The 25,137-nt window shown below is 51.0% G+C and overlaps 1 protein-coding gene across 6 annotated transcripts in view; it reads right to left on the bottom strand.

The window, feature by feature from the left end:
- The window catches only part of KAZN (kazrin, periplakin interacting protein), a 1,067,116-nt gene that overhangs the window by 12,541 nt on the left and 1,029,438 nt on the right, over positions 1-25,137 (bottom strand). For 4 of the 6 annotated variants that reach the window (XM_057499760.1, XM_036914289.2, XM_036914291.2 and 1 more), the window contains 3 exons: positions 7,580-7,785; positions 7,036-7,154; positions 310-541 (listed from right to left, as the gene is read on the bottom strand). In XM_057499760.1, the coding sequence (XP_057355743.1) occupies positions 310-541; positions 7,036-7,154; positions 7,580-7,785 (557 nt within the window). Of the gene's footprint in view, positions 1-309; positions 542-7,035; positions 7,155-7,579; positions 7,786-25,137 lie in introns of those variants that run through there. The other 2 variants (XM_036914290.2, XR_008996900.1) reach the window with 2 other exon arrangements.

Raw genomic sequence — 25,137 nt, 5'->3', positions numbered from 1 at the left:
CCTGGGCACCTCTCATTGGGACAGCTTCCCAAGGTAATGTGGACACCACCTTCTCTGTGGTTCTCCCTGATAAGCAGTGAGTTCTTGGAGGATGAGGGTTCCACATTTCCCCTGAATTGAGCACAGGGCTTGGTCCACGCCCAGTAAGCAGTTGTTGGAAGGAGGGAGGGAGGGAGAGAGGAAGAGATGGATTGTGCATAGACACATGGACGGATGGATGGATGCATGCTGGTTGGACGGACAGACAGTGAATGCCAGAGGGGAAAGGAGGGCTGTGGAAGCGACCACCCCCGGCCACCTGGTCCTCACCTCCCTGCTGAAGTTCACTTGGTACAGGAGCTCGATCCCCAGCAGGATGCTGACCTGGTGGAACTTCTTGGACACATTCAGGTGCTTCTCCAGGTCCCGCTTCATCAGGGAGTTCAGCATTCGCCCATCGACCAGGTGGTTTTGGAAGGCCTGGGAGTACTGGGACAGGCCGATGTCATTCAGCCAGGCCTTGGCCACCCAGTGATGGTCCAGGTCAGCGGCTTTGGACAGGCTGTGAGGGGAGACGTGGCCAGAGAGAGGGATGGGCGGGGAAAGGAGGCAAAAGCAGAGGGGCAGGAATAAGTGGGGCAGAGGTGGGAAGAGATGAAGAGAGAAGAAGACAACAGGATGGGGTGGGGGACCAGGAAAGGCACAGAGATGGATGGGGAAGGGGTGGAGTGGGGAGAGACAGACAGACAGAGCAGGGATGGGGAGAGAGGTGGGTACAGGGGAGAAAGAGGCAGAGGCACAGAGACAGAGACAGAGAGAGACCCAGGAGGAGACAGCGAGCCCCAAAGAATAGAAAAGAGATCAACAGAGAGACAGAGGGAACAGGACAAGAGATGAGACCATTCAGATACACCGAGTATGAATGCAAAGGGACAGTGACAGAGCAGCGGGGACATAGAGCAGGAAACGGTGCGCCCCCGGCACCCTCCAGCCCGCCCCTGGTCCCCACAGGCATGGTCCTGCGGGGGAATCCCTGAGCCCACAAAGCCTGCCTCTCTGCAAACCAGGCAGCCCAGACTCACTACAGTCACACTGGCACATCTTGGAGCCAGAATCAAAACCCATGTTGTGCCTATTCCAGGTCCTCTCCTCACTGCCACGTCTCAGATTCCTCAGTATCCCACACAGAACTACGCTGGTGCCACACACATAGTAGGTGCACAATGAACACTTCTCAAATGGGTGAAAGGGTGGGTGCTCCCGGCGAGAGAGGTCCCCGCAGCAGTCATTGCCCTGATCGCCGCATGGTGGCGGCCTCGCAGAAGGAATGAGGACCCACCTGCGGAGGGACTGGGAGAAATCATTGGAGGCACCGCCACACGGGGGGGGGCAGCCTCGTCTAAGTGGGAGCCTCCGGGCACCACGAAGGGATCAGGATGTGAAAGGGAGATGCGGGCTTAGAGAGCCACACACCCTCCTCCAGGGCTTGGGGTGAGGCCAGTATCTTTCCCTTCCCCCGAGGTAGATGGAACACCCCCCACCCACTTGCCAGGCTCCTCCCTGTGCACCCATCTAAGGACCTCCTTTCTACTCTCCACTGTTCACTCCGGGCACCGCTGTCCCTCCCCTGGACTTCGCCCTCCAACAGGTCCCCCTGCCTGTGAGTGCCTCACAGTGCGTCCCCAGGACGGCAGCCAGGGCCAGCTCCCAGCGGTCCTGTACGGCTCCGCACTGCCCTTCCTGCCTTCATCCCACGAGTGCGTACAGGGTAGCTACGGAGCCCTGTGCTTGGGTGGATACTGCCACACAGCTGGCACATCTTCCCGGAAGCCCCTTTCCTTCTTCACCCTACACTCTGGTCCCCGGGTGACACCATTTCCAGGCTCTAGATTACATCTGTCAATGAGGACACCCAGATTCGCATCTCTTCTGAGATCCAGCTCCTTACTAATGCCCCCTCGACACCTTCTCCTGGCTGTCCCAGGCATCTCATATTCCACGGGCTCCAAATGAAATGCCCCCCACCCCCAGCTCTTCCCCACCCCCACCATCATCCTGCTCCATCCTCATTTGCCCTGCCTCTCCCCTCCCCCACCACATCTATCAATCACTCTGGTCAGCCTGTCTGTCCCCTTCTCTCCTTTACTGGGTTCAAGTTGCGGCCACTTGAGGCATAGATTTCTGCAGTGCCCTCTGCACCCCCCCTCCACTTCTAATCTGCTTCCGCAGGGCTGCCAGATGGTCTTATAAAAACATCAATCAGATCAGGTCACTGCTCTGCTTAAAATCCTCCCAGGGAGGAAACCCAAACGCATATTGCTAAGTGAAGAAGCCAGTCTGAAAAGGCCTCATACTGCAGGATTCCAACTGGGTGACATTCTGGAAAAGGCGAAACTGTGGAGACAGTAAGAAGGTGAGGGGTTGCCAAGGGTTAAGGGGAGGGAAGGATGAACTAGGTAGAGCATGGAGGGTGTTTGGGCAGCGAAATTATTCAGTCGGATACTGTAAAGATCAGTGCACATCATTATATGTTTGTCCAGACTCACAGAACGCACAGCTCCTAGAGTGAAGCCGAATGTAAAGTATGGACTCTGGGTGCTAATGAATGTGTCAGCGTGGGCTCATCAGCTGTGACAAATGCACCATCTGACGGGGGATGTTGGTAGCGGCGGAGGCCGTGCATGTCGGCGGGTGGGGCAGAAGGTATACGGGACATCTCTGTACCTTCCTCCCAATTTTGCTGTGAAACGAAAACTGCTCTAAAAAACGAGTCTTAAAAAATGAAGGAGGAAACAAAGACTTCTTTGAACAAGCAAAATTGAGAGAATTCATCATCAGAGGAATCAACTACAAGAACTGTTAAAGGAATTTCTTCAGGAGGGAAGAAAATAATAACCCTATGGAAATGTGAATTACAGAAAAGGATAAAGATGGGAACTCCTAGAACTGAGCAACAAGCAAACAACTGACGCGATTCAGAACCGGGCAGAGGACTGAACCGACGTCTCTCCAAGGAGAGGTAGCCAAGAAGCACATGAAAAGATGCCCGTCATGAATTAGCAGGAAAATACAAAAAAAAAAAAAATCTTAAGAGTAAAGATGATTGGAAATGGTAAATATTTTCCTCATTTGCTCATTTCCTTAAAAGACAATGGACAGTTTAAAAGAAAAATAATAACAACGTATTACAGGGCATATACTATATAGAAATAAAAATATATGAAAACAATTGCACAAAGGCAGGGAAAATAAGCATCTTTGCTATAAACAAAGTTGTGTATTATTTGAAGACAGACAGTGGTAAGCTAAGTATATGTATTGTAACTGAAGAGCAACAATTAGAAATAAAACAGCGGAGTATATCTCATAAGCCACGGACATTCAATTAATAAAAAGTCAGTGAAAGAGGGGAAAAAGGAACAAAGAGTAGGATTAAACAGAACAAAACAAGAAACTTCTGGCAGCTTCCCTTTGCAGGAATAAGATCAGAAGTCCTCGGAGCACCTGGCAAGGTGGGGCCTCGCCTCCCACATGGGGTTCGGGCTCCCAGGCACTCTCAGGATGCACTGGGCTCTAGGCCTCTGCCTGTCCCCATCTCCTTCCAGCCCTGCCGCTGGCTCAGTCCTCGCCCCCGGCCCCTGCTGAAGAGTCAGCCTAGTGCCCCGGGCGCAGCAGATGCTGCATTGGAACGATTACCAAGGGAGGAAAGGGAGGGGCCCCGGCTTTGCTCCCCCTCCTCCTGCGCCTGGGCCACCCAGAACCGCTGGCGCTACCCGCAAGGGCCGAGGCCTCCTGTCTCCACCTCATGCTGGGTCAGAGCCCCTCTCTGTGCCCACAGTTTCCTTAGAGTCCCTAGGTCTGCACTGGCCTCCCAGGATAACTGCTGCTCCTCTGGCCAGCTGCCCACTAGACCTTCAGCTCCTGGAGGGCAGGATCGGTGGGGCATCTCTACAAACACCCCGGGTCTCCACTTGGCTCAGAATTAATGCTCACCAGTGTCTGTTTTATAGCCAATGCTTGGAAGACAGCAAGGCTGGGTGAGTGGGGCATGGGTGCCAGTGCACCAGCAGGGTGCCCAGGATGGAGCTCCTGAGCTGGAACCTTCTGGCCCAGGAGAAGCTCTCTTCTAGGACGCGAAGGTCCCAGACAGACACTCAACCCAGCCCTTCTGGGGCCAGCTCTAGCCTTGTCACCTCAGGGCCACCCTTCCCAGGCCAGGCTGCCTTTGTTATTACTCTCTCGCCAGGCAGGAGTTGGCACTCACGGCCCTCTGAGTCAGATGCCAGTGGGCCTGGGTTGTCACCGATGGAGACCAGGAGACCTCCTCTCCTGTCTGCAGGAAGGGCTAGCTCAGCAAATCAGTGGTGCAACAAGATGTGGGGTGCGGTGGTGGGAGGGGGCACCTCGCTGAACCTACTTGAGAGAGGCCCATTCATAACCAGCACTACCCAGCTTCATGCCAGCAATTAATGCGCCCCTGCTCTTCACAACGGTTCTCTTTTCACTAAAGTTGTCCCCATGGGGCGTCAGCTTGGCAATATTTCCCCAGCTGTTGGTTCGAGCCATTGCGAGTGCCCAAGCTGAATAAAACGGCGTGACTTTAAAGTAATTCTGACATTTTATAATATTTGACACTGCCCCCCTCACCAGATGGGGGCTGATTAGACCCCCCAAATCTGAATTTGGGAACAGAATTTGGGTATCCAGGTAATTATTCAACAAAGAACCAAAGGCCATTCTGGCTCCATCACCCTCAGCTCCAAGGCCTTGCTCCTCTGTACCCCAGCTTCTTCCTGTCAAACGGGGCTAATCTCGCTTGCCTCATGGAGTTGGGGGACTACAAGAGATAAGAGAATGCAAAACCCTTAGCACAGGGTCTGCGATGCCCCAGGGTTCCACAGACAATAGCGGCAGGAGCCATCATGGATGTTTTCAACACAAAGGTGACATGATCTAGAAGAAAGGAAACTGACTTCCAAGTCAGATGTTTTGTAGGGTGACTGTGTCCATTGTTTCTCTGGGCCTTGCTTTCTCTATCTTTAAGATGGGGTGAAGAATGTCTATCCTGCATTGACGTTGTGATGGTTACATAAAATCATGGCCATAAAGTTATTTGTGACGAGTTAGCAGGAGCTAGTGGATTTTGCTATTAGTATTTGAGAGAGAAGATTCTCTCTCTTTAGAGAGAACCAGGCCCAGAGAGGGCAATGTCATCCCCAAAGTCACACAGGATGCCTTCTCGAAGATGACCTCCTGGGGTTCTTACCCTAGAGTCCACAGATGCCTAAAAGTTCCACGGATGGGTCAGAGGGTCCCAGAGTACAAAGTTGTGAAGCTTTGTATATTTCTTCTGGGAAAGGTGTCAAAAGTTTTTATTTGATTCTCACAGGGGACATGACCTCCGAAAGTTAAAGAACGACTGTCCTAATTCAACCCCCTTCACAGGTGGAGAAACCGAGTCCCAGACAGGTCAAGGTCATGTGGCAAATTAGAGCCAGGCCAGATTTCCACAGGAAATGGAACATCAAATCAAGGTGCCTCACTTCTCCAGGACCTTCCTGGGGGCCTAATGCTGGCACCCCATGATCCTTGGAAACGGTCCTGCTTGAGCGCTCAGAATTTTTCAAAATCCGTTTGCCTGGCTGCAGATTTGAATCCATCTTTTCCAGCTGTGGACTCTTGGTTCCTGGAAGTTCTCAGGGTCAGCCACGTTTCGGGTGAACTTGGGCAGTGACATCACATTTCTGAGAGGGGAAGCAGGCAACCCCACCCCGTTCAATGAACACAGGCAGCATTTACTGACCAGCCGGGTGTGGGACCAGGGGCGGGAGGGGCTCCCGGTTTGGGTGAAGGAGAATGGTGAGCGCCGTTGGGGATTCAGGGGAGGCGCTGGTTAGGAGGACAGGGTGGTGAGGGCAAGGTGCTTGTGGGACCCTCAGGAGGGGCGGGGACTGGGGAAGGGCAAGCTCCCCCACCATCCCACCGGGCCATCTCTTATCCCCAGCCCTGCCTTCTAGGACACCTGCTTTTGCTTGCCTAGAGTTGCTGCCTGCGTTTCCCATCTCAGCGCTCTTCCCCGCCACCTCGGAGTCACGCTAAGGGCCCCTCTCCAGGACACACGGGGATTTGGGTTCCCTGCTTCCAAACCACTCTGATTCCCACCCCCCAGCCCCCTCTTCTTTTAATCCACAAAGCTGCTTCTGCAAATAATAGCGCACACCACCAGCTTTGATTAATTAACTGCTCCCAAAGGATGGGGAAACCAGTGAAGGAGATAATTACGCAAAACAGAAAGTGTCAGATTTACCAAGCTAGTTCCTTCTTCCCTCTCCCCACTCCGAGGACTTGGGTGGGGGGCTTCCCTTCTCCCTGAGCTGCTGGGTAAACGACCCCCTCCCCCCAACCTCCCCAACAAGTCTTGCCCACAGGAGGTCAGGAGAGAGGCAGGCCGGAGGTGGACAGGTGGGGGCACATGTGGGGATCATAGGAGCCCGGGTCCAAGGTGGCCTCGCTGGGACACACCTGCTGGGAGGGACCGCCAGCCTGTCCCAGGTGTGTTTACTACAAGAAGCTCCCCGCACCTGGCCCCATCCTTTGTGGAAAGATTGTGATAAGCCCGTGCCCACTTCTCCTTCTCTGACTGATTCTGTTGCTCTCTGCTTCATGCTGTCTTTCCTCACCCTGGAATGGTAAGAGTTGGGGTTTGAGGTGGAAATAGGTAGAACACACATTTTGGCCAAGTTCCCAAATCTGCCTGGGCTGGCCCTTGGAGACAGAGGAATTCTGGGGATGCGTGAAGACCCTCTGACTCCTGCACTGGAGTGATTATACAGTATCTGGGGCTTCATTTATTTCCTGTATCTGCATCTTTCTATGGAAAGGGCTGTCCCCAAGCAGGACTGGGGTGTCCCAAGCCACTTAAGTCACAATGGATGTGCCCCCGACCTGGCCCAGCCTACAGTGCCCATTCACCCAACCTGTGTGATCCGGAGGCCTTCGCCTGTTCTCCTCTCCCAGGGGCCCGGCCCAGGCGGGGTGCCCAGAGGGCTGGCTCACCTCCTGCCGGCCTCGGCGTCGCGGTAGTCCTCGATGGCCAGCCGGAGCTTGCGCCGGTGCAGGGAGCTGCACACGCCCAGGCCCAGCTCCAGGTCCTCGTCACTCAAACTCAGTAGCACCTGCCCCCGGAAGGTGGAGACTGAGTGCCCGGAAGGGAGGCTGGGGGGTGGGCACGCACAGCCTCCCAGGACCCGCCGCTGGCTGGGCTGAGCACGGGCTGCCTCCCGCTCCCTGCCCATCCTCTGTGTGGGCAGAACCCTTGAGCATCTCCCAGCCCACCTAGAGGCCGCTGCTCCAGGAGGTGGGTGTGATCACCGCCCAGTCCTGCCTCCCTGCCAGGGCAGGTTATTCCCATTTTAAAGATGAGAAAGCTGAGGCTCAGAAGTGCTATGTGCCAAGACTTACTGGGAACCCTGGCTCCTAGGTTACATCTCCTCTTAATCCGGGGGATGGGATGGGGAGGAGTGGAGTGGGCCAGCTTTGGGTTGGTAAAGCTCCTGGGAAGGCGAGGGGGCATTCCCATGGGGCCCCGGAGGTACCTTACCTTCCCACTCTTCACATTTTCTGCACAGGCCTTGACGTACATGGGCATGGCCATGACTACCTCCAGCCAGGCCTGGACGGTGCCAGCCTTCCAGTGGGACATGGGGGTGGTCCTGACCAGCTCCACCTGCTGCAGCCGGTCCACCTGCTCCTCGCCCTCCGACAGGCTCAGGCTCTGCCTCGTGGGGCTGCACTGGCTGTCTGAATCTGCAACACACAAAAGCGGCCATGCTGGGTGGTGGGGGGCTGCAGGGGGCAGGCACGGGGCAGGCTGCACCCCGAGTCTGCTGTCCCAGGGTGCAGGAGGAGGGCAGAGATGTCTTCCCTGCCATGCATTTCTTTTCAAAATCCCAATGGCTTCTGTTTTGTATTGCTGCCCCCCTCCCCCATTATAAATGTAATCTTTGCCCCCCACGAAAGAAAAGAATTTCAAAAATTTAATCCAGAAAAGGATAAAAATAAAACAGAAAGTGAAAATCATCCCACATCTCACGCCACCCAGAGACAGCTGCTGTTAGTGTTTAGTGAAACAGTCTTTGGAATACACAAACACCCACCCTTACAAACACACACAGACCCACGTGCTTACACAACGCGCTCCGTTTTATACCACGCTGTCCTCGCTTGCACTACAGAAGACATCCTTCCATCTCAGTGGAGATCTGTAATGTCTTTTGACTGCCAGGACTCATCAAAGGATGCTCCGTAATTTATCTCACCGCCCCCTGTTGATGGGCATGGGCTGTTCCCATTTTTCACTATTGTAAACAACTCAGCAGGAGTCATCTTTGGGCAAATGGGTGATTTATTTTCCTAGGATAAATGGAACCTTAGCTCTCTTCATAAACACGCTGAAACCCATTTCCTGAGTGGCCATCACAGACAAAAAAGTCTACCCACCATTTTCCAACTGTAGTCTTCAACACCACCCCACCCCAGATAGTGCCAAGTTCAGGTTGTGCAGACTTGACTGCGAGGAGAAAGAATCTCTAAAGCAAGGTTTAAAAAAACCTAAACAGACAAACTCAACACCATGAGAAATGACAATATTCTACCAATATTGTATATTACAAATCATCATAATAATGCAAAAAATATATATCCACCCAATGGGGTACATAGTTAAAACAATGTGTATGAAGTACACACAAATGTTTATATGTAGTTACTGAATTTAGCTGCTGGGAAAAATGGTTATTTTCGTATACCTTTGTGAATCATCAAAGTTCCAACATAAACACATGTAAATTTATAATATAAACCAGAAACATTTTAAAAATAGGAAGCAGTAGAGATGGTTAATCTGAATGAATGGTGCTCCATTCAGATTTTATAATACATAATATTAATAAGAAATCTGTCACTGGAAAGTGTTTTTGATAAGGAAAAATGTTCACTATCTACTGTTAAGTGAAAAAAAAGCAGAAGACAGTAGGTACAATGAAATCCCAACTGTATTATTAAAATTATATGCATATGATAGTGTATATAATGTATAATTATAGCTGTGTGTGTATATGTATAATTCTAGATGGAAACAAGTTAAAAATCTTTGTCTCTGGAAAGGGGAGGATGGGTAAACGTGAGTGTATGTTCAAGAGTATTTGCGAGTGTCTGCATATTTTTCTCTTTTCCAAGTTCTGGGCATTGACCATATTATTTTTTAAACTGAAAAAAACAGCCTAGAAATCTTAGTTTTTCAAGTTACAAAGCTCCTTCCTCCAATTCCTTTGCCTCCCCGCATTTAAACGCCTTGAAACATCTCTTTGCAAATGACTGCATCAGCTTGGTGACCACACACTCATCCATCATCCCAGCTCTCCCCAAACCTTTCTCCCCTGAGGGTCCCCAACTGCCCCACCAAGGGCCCTTTGGAGCCCACAGCCACTTGGCCTGGGAGATGCCCCCCACTGTCCGGCATGGTGCTGGGCGGAGCCATCTAACTCTAGGTGGGCCCAGACGATGTTTCATGCCTTAGTTTCCACCCCTGCAAAGTTGGCACGATGCCCCTCCTTATTGCCTGTCTCCTTCCCTGAGTTGCTCTGGGATGTGACAGTGGGATGGTGGGGCCTGTCTATGCCAGATGGTTAAAGGTTGAGATGTTACTGCAACATTATTACATTTCCCTTCTCAGGTGGGTAGGGAAATGGCAAATGGGCACAGAGTTACCAGTCTGAGCATGTGTGTTGCCATGGTGCCCGGGCATGCAGAAATAGCAGTGGCCTCTGCATCCCTGCCTGGGGGCTCCTGCTCCTGCCAGGTGAGAGAGCTGCTTGGCTAGGGGGCACAGGCCCCAGCCTTGTGTGCCCTCCTGCTGGTGCCAGGTTCCCAAGGAAAGGCTTTGCATGCACAGGAGCTTTCTGATTGGATCCTGCAGGTGTTGGCCGCTGGCACACAGAGAGGGTGTCCTCCCTGGGTCGGTGAGCTGAGAGCGTCTATCATGTTCCTATAGGTGAGTCCTGTCTCTGCTACAAGCTTCCGGCAAGATGAGAGATGATGTGTGGCTGCATTTGGTTACCTAAAATTCCAATGTGGTCTGTTTAGATGGGCCTAGGAGAAAAAAGATTAGTGTTTGGACAAATTTGATTTGGGCAAATTTCTTTACTTCTTGAAGCCTCAGTTTTACCATCTATAAAATGGATATAATAATAATAATATCTACCTCCTAAGTGAATACAACTATTATTAATTCTGGATGTGAAGCCATAGCAGGCTGGTCCAGGGTGGCTGCACTGGCAGTAAAGGGCCCTCCCCTGGGGCATGGGTACTTTGTGGCTGCACCTAGACTTCCTGGTGGTTGCCTCAGTCCTTCCGTATTTCTGGGATGACAGGTGGCTTGAGTTCAGCGCAGGTGTTTAGGGAGGAAACCTAGTCCCACTTGCTGTCAAGCCCACCTGGGCAGAAATTCACTGTCCAGCTAGACTTGGGCCAGACCCAGGTGGGCGGGGAGGGGCTGTGCAGAGGTGTGGGCTCAACGTGCCTATTCTGTGCCAAGGAGGGCAGCTCGGGGGGCAGGGTTTGCCATGCTTGGCTATGTCTCCCCAAGTGAGGGTGATGAAGGGGAACTTGGAGGAAAAAAATTGACAGGCAGCAGGAGTCCGAGTGGGGAGAGAGGGGCAGAGAAGGGAAGGGAGACTCCAGGAGCAAGACTTGAGGAGAGAAATAGTGCCACAGGAACAGCACAAAGGATGAGCAGCAAGAAGAAGGGCGCGGGGTGCAGAGGAGCGCAGGACGGGTGCACAAAGAATAAGCGTGCACTTCCCCCACATGAGTACCTGTGAGTGTGCGCTTCCCTGAGCACCAGGTGTCTTTGTGAATGTGTGTAGCCTAGGCTGTAGCTCACAGCCCTCAGGCCTGCAGGGAGGAGCTGGTTTTTCAGTTACATTATTTATGGAGTCCAGGCTCAGGAATGCCGGAGGCCGTGCTGCGTTCACGTGAGCAAACCACACATTTTGGTTTCTGAGAAAAGAGCTCTTCACCACTTGGCTTCCTCACCCCCACCACCCAGAACTCCAGAGACGAGGCTGCCGAAGGGCTGAGGAGCAGGGCGGCTTTGGGGTCATAAACCATTAATTAAAAGCAGTTTCCAAAATGCAGGCATTATGGTGCCAGATTTTGTATTTGGGATTCCATCAATCCCGGGTTTATTTCCCCTCTGTCTCAGCCCCGAGAGTGGGAATAACTCATGTTTACAGCCAGGCTGCTCAGGGGAGGCTGCAGAGTTAGAGGGGCTGGCTGCGTCCTGGCAGAATCTCAGGAGGTGCCACCGAGAGGATCCTTCTGAGCACCGGGAGGACTATGGGGACTTGGCATTCTCCCACCCAGCCGCCAACACATGCATGCACCCCAGAATGTGAATGGTTAATTATTAAGATTTCCCCAAACTGGGTCTACAAAGGCAGCTGATAGCCTCGCACGGGGCTGACAAACTGCAGCCCAAGGGCCAAATCCAGCCCTCTACCTGCTTTTCTAAATAAAGTTTAACTGGAACACAGCATGCTCATTCGTTTACACATTGTCTGAGGCTTCTTTGCAGCTGCAGTCGCAGAGTTGAGCAGTTGTGACAGGTGGTCTGGTCTGAAAAACCTAAAATATGTACTATCTGGCCTGTTATAGAAAATACTAACAATTATAATGTGGCTAGTCCACATTGAGAAGGGCTGACAGTGTAAAATACACACTGGATTTTAAAGACTTTGTACCCCCAAAAATGCAAACTATCTCATTCATAATTTTTATATTGATCACATATTGAAATGATAACGTGGGGTATATTGGGTTCAATACAACATATTTTTAAAACTCATCTCACCTGTTCCTTTTTACTTTTTGATATGCATACTAAAATTACGTATGTGAATTACATTTTTTATTGGACAGAGCTGTTCTGTATGATTTTGTTTGTTTTCTTATTCCATTTTTCCCCCTCCTGTTCATTTAGAAGTTAAGCACCCTGTTTTTCTGTTGTTGGTTCAGTAGTTCTTAAGTAGGCTCCGTGGGCCAGTCGCATTAGCCACACCTGGGAACTTGTTAGAAATGCAGACTCTAGGAGTGAGGTTTAGAACTCCTGGAACAGAAACTGGGGGTTGGGCCCAGAAATCTGGGTTTTAGCAAGCCCCTCAGGTGTTTCTGATGCACACTGAATTCTAGAACCACTCTTTAACGGTTACATCTGAAGGCTTACCATGCATATTTAACTTAACAAAGCCTAGGGTTGATCAATATCTAAACACCTTCTCCTAAAACGGAAGAGTTATTTAAACATAGCAATTCTGAACACTCTTCCAGATTTACACAACACCATATCTGGATTTTTAATTGTCCTTTTTTTAAAAAAAAAAACTCCACAGTTTAGACATTGTCGTCATGATCATTTCATACTGATATTTGCTTAAAATAATTTTACTAATATCTTTGTTCAACATTTCTTCTTGTGTCTCAGACCTTACTGGTAGGGTAATTTTTTTATTCTTAAAGAATGTGATTTGAAAGTTCCTCTGAATAAGAGTGTTCAGTGGTAACCTCTTACAACTTTTATCTTAAAAATGTCTCTATTTCCCCGTTGTTCTTCAGAGTTTTAGGTTGACAGCTATTTTCTTTAGGCACTTTGAAGACATCGCTCCATGATCTGTCTTCCTTTTTGCTGAAGAGAAGGCAGCTGTCAGTCTAATTGTTCTTGTGGTAGCTACCTTGTCTTTGTTTTGGTGTTCCTGCATTTCATTATGATGTCATAGATGTAGACTTTTTTCTTTTTTAAAAAATTCTCATTGATACACTTTGTACTCCTGTATCTGAGTTCAGTTTTGGAATATTCTTGAACAATATCTCTTAAAACATTACTTCTTCTCCATTCTCTCTTTGCTCTCTGTTTAGGACTGGCCTTTCTAATTCTGTTTTTCCTACCTTGTAACCTAGTAACCAACCTTGTAACCAACAGAACTTTCTGTGATGATGGAAATGTTGCATAATCTACCCAGTCCAATATGACAGCTGTCAGCCACATGTGGCTATGAGCTCTTTAAAATGTGGCTGGTGCAGCTGAGGAGCTGAGTTTTAAGTTTTATTTAATTATAAGTAGTTCACATACATGTTCACATTGCTAAATGTGGCTAGCAGCTACCGCAGTAGACCAGAAATTGTGAATTTCTCCTTCATAGTTTTTATAGACTTACTTTTCTGCATTGCATTCTCAGTAATTTCCTTGGACCTATTTTCAATGTTTAAGATTCTCTCTCCAGCTGTTTGGCCTCCTGTTTAACCCATTCTTTGATTAAAAAAAAATGTTATGAACTATCGATACTTTTTTACTTCTAAAAGCTCTAATTGGTTCCTTTCCAAGTTTGCCTCATCTTTTTAGAGAGTCTCTTGTTTGCTCATGTCTACGATTTCATTTTAACTTTCTTTCAGTATTGCATATCTATCAGCTTGTATTTGGTATTGATAACTACTGTATCTGAAGAAGTCTTGAAGGGCCTGAATCTGTTGTTTGATTCGGCTGACTCTCATGCATGCTGATCTCCTGGGAATCTGCAGGGGCTAAAGAGCAGATGCTTTCTTCTAGAGAGGATTTACACTGCCTCTGCCAGGGTGGGGGTGGTACCTGGGAGCTTGGCCACATCCCAAGGTTTGCTCCTGTGAGCAGTCCTGATGTCTGCATCTGTCCCCAGGACAGACTGAGTTTTTGCATGGGGTGGTCACTCGCTGCTCCTGTTCTGGTGTTACCACAGTTTTTGGTTTTTGGGGGCACCTTGGGGATTTCCCTTACTTTTGGTGAGCCCAGAAATGCATTAAAAAGCATATTTTATTCCAGATTTAGTGGGTTTGCAGAGGGAGGCCCTTCAGAGCCTGTCTCCACACTGCCCCAGGTGGGCATCCTTCTTGCTCTGCGCACTGTCCACCCAGTGCTTCTCCTGTTCCACTGGCACTGTGGTGCGAGGGTCTGTCCATCTGCCCTGCCACAAAGGAGTCCCCCAGGTCAGTGGTCACGTCTATCCATCTCTTTATCAACCCAGCCTGGTTCGTGGTGATGCTTAATGCCAGTAGCAGTGGTAAAAGCGCAAGTTAATAAAGGAATGGACAATGCCATTTTTGTTCATTTGCTTTAAATTTGAATCTGCCCAGGGTCCTCCTCTCAATGGCCTTTGCTGGCTCCCTGCAAGAAGCCCAAGCTTGACAAGGCTCCATGTGACCTAGGCCGGCCGACTCTGCCAGCTTCTCCCAGCATGTCCCCTGCTGTTCCCACCCCGCTCTGTTTAAAGGCTGCCTCTTCCTGGGAACCCTCCTCTGGTCCCCTACAATAGGCCAGTCACTGCCCTGTCAAACACACATCCATGCCCATCACATGCTCACACGCGCTCTCATTAACCCAGGTTCCGTTCCTGCCCTGTCTTTCTTGCAGCTGGAATTAACAAGCAGTCTGGTAATTATTCAGTGAGTGTCTGTGTTTTCTACTGGACTGTAAACCCACAAGACCAGGACTGGGCCTGTTTTTGCTCCCTAGGTATGTCTGGTACCTAGCAGGGGCCCCAATCTCTGCCAATCTCTGTGGTGTAAATTCACCCACCACGGCTGATTTCAGTTACCAAGGAGGCCACCGGACGAGGAGCGGGGAATCAGTTGAGAGCCTGTATGAACCGGTCCAGCTCACTGCAGCCTGGAAGAGGAGCTCTGATGATCCAGTTAAAAGAAGGCAGGCAGGAAGGGAAGTAAGGAGGGCGGGAGAAGGCGGCCCTCCCCAGGCTCAACTTCTGCCAACCCCCCTCTCTTTGGCCACATCAGGCTGCTTGTGTGAACCTCAGAGTCTTCCTTTTTCTTGTCTTGTGGCCTCTTGACCCTGACACTACTGCATGACACTGGGGACCGGATCATTCTCTGTCATGGGGGATGCCCTGTGCATGACAGATGCACAGCGGCATCCCTGGCCCCACTAGATGCCAGTGAGCACACAGTGGGACTGCTCCTGGGGGCCCCATGTTCTCAGACCAGCCCTGCTTGGGTAGCCTACTGTGGTCAAAACTCCCTGCCGTTGGGCAGTGACAGGGGAATCCCTATCAGTACTTTTCAAGCCAAAATCTCATTTCTCATTTTAAAAATAATGCATCGTAATGTGGAAGAGTGACATTTTATGGCCCAATAACGGCTGCTGTGTTGGATGGAGCTGCTCTGCTCGAGCCCTCAGTCGTAACTCCTGTGAAATATGTGCAAAAGAGCCTCAGAGCGCAGGCAGCAGGCTCAGACAACGCGGGTGTAACCGGCATCAAGTCACTAAGCGTGCAGCGGCGGGGGTAACAGCAGGACCCCGGCCACCAGCCCACAGCACTCTGACCTCAGGGCCAAGTGGACCCCAAAAAGCTGATGGCACTCCCACCCTGTGGTCCTTTCTGGACCACCACATGTCCCCTAAATACGCTAAACCATAAAGTACATAACAGAGTCCTGCAGAGCTCTGCTTTTACTAGTAATGACTACATTATGCTTTTCAAAAAAAGAGAATCCCGTTCTTTCCTTTGCCCTTATTTTTGGTGCCTCTCCCTGACAAGGGCCTAACCCTGTGCTCACCATTTTTGTCCCCCAGCCCTCCAAGCCCCCAGCCCTCCACCTCGAAGGACATCCTCCTCCAGTCCCTGCTTCCCGCCAGCCTTTCTTCCCACTCTGAGAACTTTCTAAGACATCAGGGAATTGATTTCCTGGAGTCGGTAAGGCTCCTGCCTGTTCTGCACTTATTTCCCAGGTATATGCTTGGCAAATATTTCTTAGTTTTACAGACTTAGGAGGAAGATGCTAAGAAGAGGTCTGGAGAAGGCAAACATGCTGTTATCCAAGGGCAACTATACATATCAACACTTTCCTTTTTCCTTCTTGCTAACCTGTTCTAATGCTGCATAGAGCCCAGGTTCAGGAAGTTCTTCATAGAGTCTAATCTGCAGCTAATGTCTCCACCTTTCTTTGTGGATGCTGGGGAGCTATTCCAGCTGGCTCTTGGCCTTATCCATGCCCACACTGAGTCCTCTTTTCTGATATGTTTTCCTGGCCATCTTCTCTACCATTGGGCAGCCTATGAGCCTATAGGAGCTGGAGGGGATCTTCCAGCAGACGGTGTGGGCAGAATTGTTCCTCTCCATGTGCCCATGCACAGACAGCAAGTTTGGTCTGTGCAGCTGTAGGAGGCAAAGCTGGGAGCTGGGGGCTGCTGTGGGGCCTGGGGTCTGATGCCCCCACTGTCCTGGGCCCCCTAACTGGATTTTCAGTCTTCCCTTCACCAGCCCTCCCAGCTCCCTGATGGGTCCCCTCAAGTTCTCTCTGCCTCTGCTCAGCCTGCTTGCACGAGCCTTGGGGACCGCGGTCATCATGATGGCTGTGCAGCCCTGTCCATTCGCTCACTGGGACGGGACCACCACCGAGTCAGGGCCATGACCCTCTGGCTCAGAGCCAGGCATCTGGAGGCTTTGCCTTCTATGGGATCATCTAAGCGACTAATGCCAACTGTCTGAGCTTCCCACCTCCCTCAACCCTCAAAATGCCTCCCAAATGCCTTCTGGAAATCTCCTACAGCCGTGGTAAGCGACTTTATTTCTTGCACAAAGGCTAGTTTAGGTGCAGGAATGATGTTTAGGTGCAGGATTTACTGAATTTCCTTCAATATGAAGAAAGCCTTGGTGGGACTCATGGTGGGGGCATTCTTACAACTCAAGTACCTGTAAGAAATGCCAAGGAGAAAACTGGTACCAGTTTCGGCTTTGCCAGTCCTGCATGCTGAGACGCAATACCTGGGAGGTCTGCAGCCAGGGTTGACACCCAATTAATACATTTAGCCAGAACCTCAGCATGGGACAAAATGTCCCAGGACATTTCTACCCATTTTTGTGAAGTAAGCCTTCTCTCCCCTTTCAGATGACTTCTTTCCCTGCCTCCTTCAGGACTAGAACTCTGGAAATGAGAGAACCAAGCCCTACTCTAATTGCTTGGTTGGAATAAGCTTCTTGGTCTTACCAGCATCACTCCTATCTGCCTGGAATGGGTACAGTGCAACAGTCATTTAGACCCCAATTCTCAGTCTTATTCCATCACTTACTATGTCTTCCTGGGCTATTTATTTGTTTTTCTGAGCCTTGTTTTCCTCATCTGTAAGATTGAGACAATAATATCCACCTCAAGTGATTTTGGTGAGACTACATGAAGATAATAAAAAGTCATCTCATCATTTACAACTGCCTCCTTGGTCTTTAGCCATAGGCCTAGTGTATAGGAAGTGGTCAGTGTTTGTTGAATGACTTAGTGAGTGTATTTAAAGTGCCCGCACATGCCTGGCACAGTAGGGACTCAGTCAATGTCAGTGAGTCATATCGTACCCTCCTCTCTCAGATTTTATCACTCCCACACTCCCCCCCAGAAGTCCGTCTGTGTCCCCAGTCCTCAGCCTGACATCCTATCCATTTCCCCTGGCCCCGGGGTTGCAGCTGTCTCCACGTGGATGCCCCTGCATCCTCCTGGGGTTTCTGGGAGAGTGTGGAGCCACTGTTTCGTCAGGCCCGTCAGGATTTTCCTCTGAAAGTGAAGCTCTTCCTCGGCCCTCCCCTCTCCATCTCTGAGGCTTGCAGTGCCTGGCCAGGCCCCTGAGAAATGGTTGGGTCACCTGGCTGGGTTCTCAGGCTGCAGGTGGCGGACCCCAGTCCCGTGTAGCCCTGGTTATATGGGCCTCTGGGAGGGCTCAGGATTCCTGGGATGACTCCAGGCTTCTGAGGGCAGCCCCACCATTACTCCTCCAATACCCCAAGGCCTGGGAACACTTCTCTGGGTTCAGAAGCGAGTGTGGCCCTCTGCTGCCTGGCAGTCCAGGGAGGGTGGGGCAGGAGCACCCTCTGGTGAAGGAGAACAGGTGCCAAATCGAGATGGGAACCTATAGCCAGGCAGGACTCTGACCAAGTGAAAGACAAGTACTGTGTGAGCGGGATAAGCCCACAGAGCCCATATTGTGGGTGGCAGAGCTGGTAATCTGGAGATAAAACAGGGCCATGAGATTTTATTCTCTTAAGGGATACTAAATTTTTAAAAAGTCAGTTGCCAATATTAAAGAATTGGGGTGTATTACATGCCATTTTTGGCTTCTCTGAAAAAAATCTGTTGCTCTGGAAACCCTAGATCCCAGCAGGGCTGCTGCCTTTAGGTGGGGCATGTGGGACCCTGCCACCCTGCACCCTTGCCAGCCCTGTGCACCCACGTCTCCTACTGCCTGAGGCCCTGGGGTGGAGACGTGTTGGGGGAGGGGAGTAAGTGCATAGTGCTGGCTCCCGGAGGCTCGTCTTGTCATCACCCACACACTCTGGGCAGCGGGGCCTGGTAGAGTTGATCTAAAGCAGCAGATAAGTGAAAGTCATTCCAGCTCTCGCCAGGAGGCCTCACAGTCCCACAGCTAATGCTTGCCTGGTGTTTTATGACTCGTGGGTGTGCATGCGCTGTATCTGCCTGAGAGGTGGACACAAAGCTCCCCAAGGCCCATTTTACAGGTGAGGAAAGTGGAGCTCTGAAACGCCAATCAGTTGTGTACACAGAGCACAGCCGGGCCCCAGAGCCTGTGTTTTATCTCTTTGGCCCCCATGTTCCCTCTCCCGTGTCTCCTGCGGTGTGGACAGGCATCTTCGATGCACTGGACACTTCTATCCACTTACTATTTCACCTTTGCAACAGACCCGTGAAATATGGGGTTTCATTTCCATTTTACAGAGGGGAAAACTGAGGCTCCAAGGGACTAAGGGACTGGCTTAGGGACACACAGCTAAGTGCTGACTCTGGGATCAAACCCAAATGTCTGGCTCCAAAGTCTGGGTCTTCCCTTAACACTCCTCCCTGTATTGCTTGGTTTTTATCAGTTCTGCTGAGTTCAGACTGTCACTCAAATGAGTGTGTCTCTTGCACATACATGGAGGAACTTGGGAATGAGCCACACACCCCAGCTGTAATTGGCTATGAGGCCCGTGACCTCCGACTCCGTTTGCAGACAGCCCTCACATTCCCCGACAGGCAGAGGGCCTCCTCCCCATCACCACAGCTCCAGTCCCTGCAGTGACAGCTGTCAGATGTAGCCGGCTCCCCTTCCTGACCCACGTTCTCTCGGCCACAGGCTCCATGCCACCCCCAGAGACACTTCCTCTGGACTTAATAAGGCAGGAACTGGCACCGTGCAGGCATGGTGCCAATTTGGATGTGACACCAAGATTGCTGGCCTGTCCCAGGGAAAGCAATTAGGCAGCTCAGAGCTGGTGGGTGACAGGGCAGGCGGGACTAGATGTCCTGGCAGGACGGCAGGCCCATTCCTCTCTCTGCCCCATGGCCCTGTGGCAAAGGACTTGGCCCGTGTCTACACTGGGTTCCTGGGACAACTACAAAATGAACCCCCTGGGACTGGCTTTTCTTAGCAAATCTGTGGGGGCCCTTCTGCCTTCCACAGATGCAGTGCACTGACTCAGCTTCTTTCTGAGCAGAGGCTATGCTAAGATGGAGAGAAGGCCAGACCCCACCTGGCCTGGCACCTGGCTCAACTCACCTCTTGTAACACACAGGAATCCCACATAAGCCATGAGGACTTTCCATGGCTAAATGTACCAGAAATGTGTCACGCTTAGACATGTCCAAAGACCCACTGACTTAGCCCCTCCAAGCACAAAATAAAGGGGACTTACAAGGTTGCCCATCTCAATATTTCCCAGAAGGCACTCCATGGAACTAGATACAAAGGCATGGTTCTGTGGTTGAGTTTGGGAAACATGAGGCAGAAAACAGTCAACTATATTTTTCTTCATTGCAGAATTTTCCAGAGCCTTGAAAAGCTACTGTGTTGTGTCAGTCTCTGAGGGTTGGAGACATTATGCACTGTTTTCGAAACTTGGTGACCCAGGGATTCCCCTCTTCTCACCTCCCCACCCACCCCACTGAACCTTGTCTGCTGCAGCCTGGAGCACTGGCCTGGGAGTCAGGAGCCATCGGTTCTAAAGCTGGCTCAGCCACTCATGTCCTGCTTGGCTGTGGGCAAGTCCCTGTCCACCTGTAATGAGAAGAGTGGGCAAGAAGCCACTAAGAGCCCTTCCAGCTCTAAAACTCTTGTTGCTTTCTGTGGGGAAAATGGAAGTTCCTATGGCCAGGATCCTCACCTGACCCCACACTGCTTGATGATGTAACTGGCCTGGTGCTAGGCTACTGCTTCCACAGCCGTAGTCAATGGGCTGTTACTGACTGAGTCACTATATAAAGAGCTCTGCCCAGAGCTCTGGGCGGAGGCAGAGATCAGGAGGATCACAGACCTGCAGACTGCCGGATGCAGATGTGATTCTAGTGCCCGACCTATCACTGGGAGAATAAAGCCAGGTATAAACCCTTTCACCCCAAGAATGTTCCATTGTTCTCAGTCTCACTGAATCCATAGGAACTGCCTGGGGCTGATACCCTCAGGCAAGATGCTTCCTCTGGTTTTATGCCTGGGTTGGCCCTGGCTGCTTAGATGAGTTCCTGCACTTACCTGGACCTCAGTCTTCACATATGTACAAAGGGGCCTGTCCTGCCTGTCCCACAGGGCTGGTGAGAGGCTAAACTGAGCTCATTGTCATCATCATCATTGTGGGCAACATTTATTGCTACCTGAGCTAAGCCTTCCGCATGCAGTAGTTCATTATACCCTTGTAGGCCCCCTCTAACAATACGTTATTGTCCCTGGCATACAACTGAAGCAGATTAAGTAACTTGCACATTTACCAGGTGGCAAATGTCAGGACTGAGGTGTGAGCACAGAGAATTTGCCCATAATCTACACTCTTAACCTTGACCCTGGTCTGCCTGTGAGAGTCTTGTAAACTGTAAAGGGCTTTGACCTGGAAGGGCCATTGTTCTACATGGTCTGACTGTGGTTCATCAGGGGACAAGCATAGCCTCCTGGGGAGGGTCTCTGGCCCTTGATTCAGAGGCCTTCAGAAGTTGGGAGGCCCATGAGTGGCTCCACTTTCCTGTTCTGCCAGGGTTGGGGAGGGTGAGGCCTGGACCATCTCTCTCTGATGGGAGCATGGGTGAGGGGACATCTGGGGCACCCATGGGGAATGGCTTTTCCACAGGTTTGGCAGGAGGAGGCCTGAGGCAGCCCATGCCTCCTCTCATCCTGGGCGCCCTGGGAGGGAGCTAGAGAGGAGCTAACCATTTCACACTCCCTTGATGTTGCAGAACCTTGGTTCACATGAAGTAAAATCTGTAAGATAAATAAACTGGAGCTTTGGGCTGAGGGGCAGGGAGGTGGTCACAGACAGGTAGGTAACCACTACCCTGGTCTGTTTTAGAGGGATCCAGAGGCCCAGGGAGGGGAATGGCTTGCCCATGGTCACAGAGCAGTCTTTGGCCAAGCTGGCAGCAAGGAGTTCAGAGCCAGGCTTAGGGTCCCTGACTGTACTGGGCTGGGGTGGTGGGGCTTCTGGGGGTAGAGAAGGCTAGGCTTCCTTGGGAGCCTGAGGCAGGGTCTGGGCAGAGCCCTGCTGGGCCCCTCAACTTAGGTAGCCTTGCTCCCAATTTAGGGCTCAGCCCCAGTGTCCATGAGGTACCACTGGCCCCAGGCTGAGGCCAGCAGGTCCACCTGATGCTCGGCAGATGCCTCAGTTGGCCACAGGTCAGGCAAAGTCTGAGATGGTGGATGCCATGCTGAGAACTTGGACTTCACCCAGATTCAACTTCTGTCCCTGCCACTACCTGGCTGTGTCCCTGACTCTGAGAGGGTCACTGCTGCAGCTTTTGAGGCTGCCCAGGAGGTGGCAAATACTCACACTATGCCAGCCCCTCTGTGCTCTGCTAAGCACGGCCCAGGAAGTCCCCTGAGAGTGGACTGCTCTGGGACAGCCTCGGGTCTTGCTTGGGTGTGGTTCCTCCCTCACTGGGGGGCTGGAGCTTCCCCAGGTCCGTGACCTCCACCTACCCTATGACAGTGCTGGGGGGAGCTACCCAATGGCAAGTCTGCACTAAAACCCATTGGGGGGAGCCTCAGCCGCTCCCTTGTAACCTCTTGCAACTGAGCCCGCAGTGGGGGACTGTTCAATACACGGATCCCAGGGCCTCACCCCCAGGCCTTCTAATTCAGCAGGTAAGGAGTCTGTATCCTTAGAACTCAAGGCTTGGTCAGGTATGACAACTGCTGATCTACGTGTGGTTCTCCAACCTTTTCTCTTTCCTTTTGTCTTGGGACCCTTCAAATGGACTCTTGCATGGAGGGCCAGTGTGCAACAGATAAGAGCAGAGCTTCTGGCTGAGGGTGTGGCTGGAGCCCTGCCTGCTAGTTCTTTCACCAGCTATGGCCACCTCTCCAGGAAACCTCTGAGGAACCCCCAAGGGTTCCTTGAAACACAGTTTGCAAACTCCTCCTTATTCCAGTTTCTTTCCTTATTAGGTAGGGAACCTGAGCCCCAAAGAGCTAACCTACACAAGGCTTGGCTAGCGGGGCTTCCTTGAGTTCTCTTAAGCTTCCTGCTGACCAGTTGTCTTTGGGGGAGAACTTGGGACCAGTGGCTGATCAGAGACTGCACAGCACAGTCACTGAGAATATGGACTCCGGAGCCAGACCCTTAGAACTGAATCCCAGTTCTGCCTCTTCCTAGCTGTGTGACTTTGGGCAAGAGCTCACCTCTCTGTGCCTTGTAAAACAGGATTTATCTTGGACAGTTGTCAGAAGGATTTTATGGGTGAATATTTGCAGAGTTTGAGGCACATGCCACTGCCAGGCCAGGCTAGCCCTGGGCTCTCTTGTCTTCTTATAAATGTGCCGCCCCAGGGCGACCTTTGGGGTTTCTGCCAGGCTTGGGCAGTGTAATTGCTTCCTATGGTCTAAATTTCCCCATGCTAGCCGCAACAAAGAGTAGGTCTCTACTTGTCCTCTAGAAAGACAGAATGTGATTAGGGCTGGTAGATTCTAGGCACAAGCACGCCAGACACTTTCAAGGCATAAAAGCCCAGATTCTCTCTTGAAACAACGCTGCAACTGAATTTGGACTCTGACGACTGTGCGCACAGCTGGAGGGATGTCAGACTCATGTAGTCCAATGTCCTGATTTTGCCCCTGGGGATAAGTTCCGACTGAGTCACCTTGGCCTCAAACTGTATGCCAAGCCACTTCTACACTTTCTCCCTACTCTCTGGTTGAACTTAAACCTGCCCAAATCATGGGTAACACAAACTGCAGGGCCAGTCCTTTGCAGGCTCCGAGACACATTAGGGTCTCATTTCTGAGCCTATGAGGTGGGGAGGGTTATTATACTCATTTCAGAGATGAGGACACTGAGGCCCACAGGTTCAACAACTCGCTTGAAATCACATGCGGGGCCTTGAGCTAGAGTGAGTATCCAGGCCTGGGTTGGCCCCACTGGTGGGTAGTTAGGGTCTTCCAAATGGAGCATGGCATGCAAGTTTATTGTTTTGGTCTAGTTAACTGCTATTTACTGGTAACCCATTAAGAAGGTGATTGGCAAAACCTGGAACTCAGAAATGCCAATGAGCAGTCAGCCAGTGTTTCCTGGGGGCCTCTGATTCAGATGGCGGCTGCACACAGCCTGACAGTCACACAAGGCTCCCCTAGGGACCTGCTAGGAAATTGCAAGTTTTCCGGCAGGACAGGTCAAGGTTTTTGGTTGCTGCTTGTTTTGCTTCTTGAAGATCAATCCTCTTGGGATAACTTTTTCATGGTTTCATTTTTTGGAGACTGCAGGCTCAGCCCTGTAGAGTGCAGGGTTACATGTTTGCATAGTTTTTAGTAACTGGGCCTTGGGATGCCACATAGTTGTGGTTCAGGTATGAATTAGCCACACCCCAGTTGCCATCAAGATTTATACCCTCGATTTTGCCTGCAGAAAGGCCCTGCATTGGGGATACACTGATTTTGTTACTTAAAACATCTGCTACCATACAGTCAGAATCAAGCACCTTAGTTATTTTTTAGTTTATAGGGCATTCTTTTACAACATAAAATTATGACTATCCTTTTCTAATATGAAGTAAATTGTGTGCCTCCCCCTTGATTCTTTATCATCTCCGGGTTCTTTTGCCACTGCAAAGTGGGAACAGGTGGGAGACAGGGGACCATGGCATGTGTTGCTCCACCTCGTGGAGTTTGAGTTGAAAAAGCTTAACAGCCACTTGTTCAGAGCAGCTGGGCTGGGGGTGGGATGTTTGTGAGGCCTGTTCTGTGAAAATGCAGGTCTTTTAAAGTCCTATTGTCAAAGGGCTAATGACCCTGTATGGTGCAGCCCCACTACACCTGGGTTCCAGGAGCCCAGGATGAGTGAACTGCACAGAGCAGCCCAAAGGCCTCGGGCACTGGTGTGGGGTGGCTCTGGGCTCATCCCGTGGCCAGGAAGGGACCCCTATCCTCCCACCTTGCTTCGGGTGGGGAGTGGGGGTAACTCTCGGGACGCAGCAGCTCTGCACAGTGAGGGGTTCCAGGGCGGCACAAACCGAGGCTCCCGTCTGCCTGAAAGGGAGCTGGTGCAGATAATAGCTTGTTTCTGCCCTGCCGTCTTCACCGGTCCCTCTGCGGGTAGGTTTTCTGGGCTCAGGGGTAAAAGGCTGATGGAAATAGACTTAGTCAAAACAAGGAAATGCTACTTCCTTGTGCTAGAGGGTCCTGGTGGGCATGGGTAGGATGAGGCCTGGCTGAAGGACTGAAGGTGTCTACCAGCTCTGTCCCAGACCCCACTGCCCAGATGGTGGAGTGGCTCAGGGCAAGGGCACCATAGACTCCCTAGGTTTGAAGCCCAATTCTACCATTTACCAGCTCCTTAACCCTAGATGACGTTAATGACAGTTTTCTCATTGATAACGCAGGCCGCTGGAGGTTAACTGAGTTAATACATGTGAAATGCGCAGCATGGACCCTGGCCCATGTTAAGTGCTTAGTAGCTGTTAGATATTATTGTTATTACCATTATTATGTTATACCCGTGGGAGCCTGCAAACACTGGTGAGAGAGCACACAGGTCACAATGAGCACAGCCTCACAGGTTGTGCACTGTACAACTCAGGTGACATTTACATGGCAGTGCCTTCTGA

Source organism: Manis pentadactyla, chromosome 4 (genome assembly GCF_030020395.1).
Source record: "Manis pentadactyla isolate mManPen7 chromosome 4, mManPen7.hap1, whole genome shotgun sequence".
Classification (NCBI taxonomy): domain Eukaryota; kingdom Metazoa; phylum Chordata; class Mammalia; order Pholidota; family Manidae; genus Manis; species Manis pentadactyla.
Note: the sequence above shows the minus strand (reverse complement) of the source record. Positions and strands in the feature narration are given on the sequence as shown.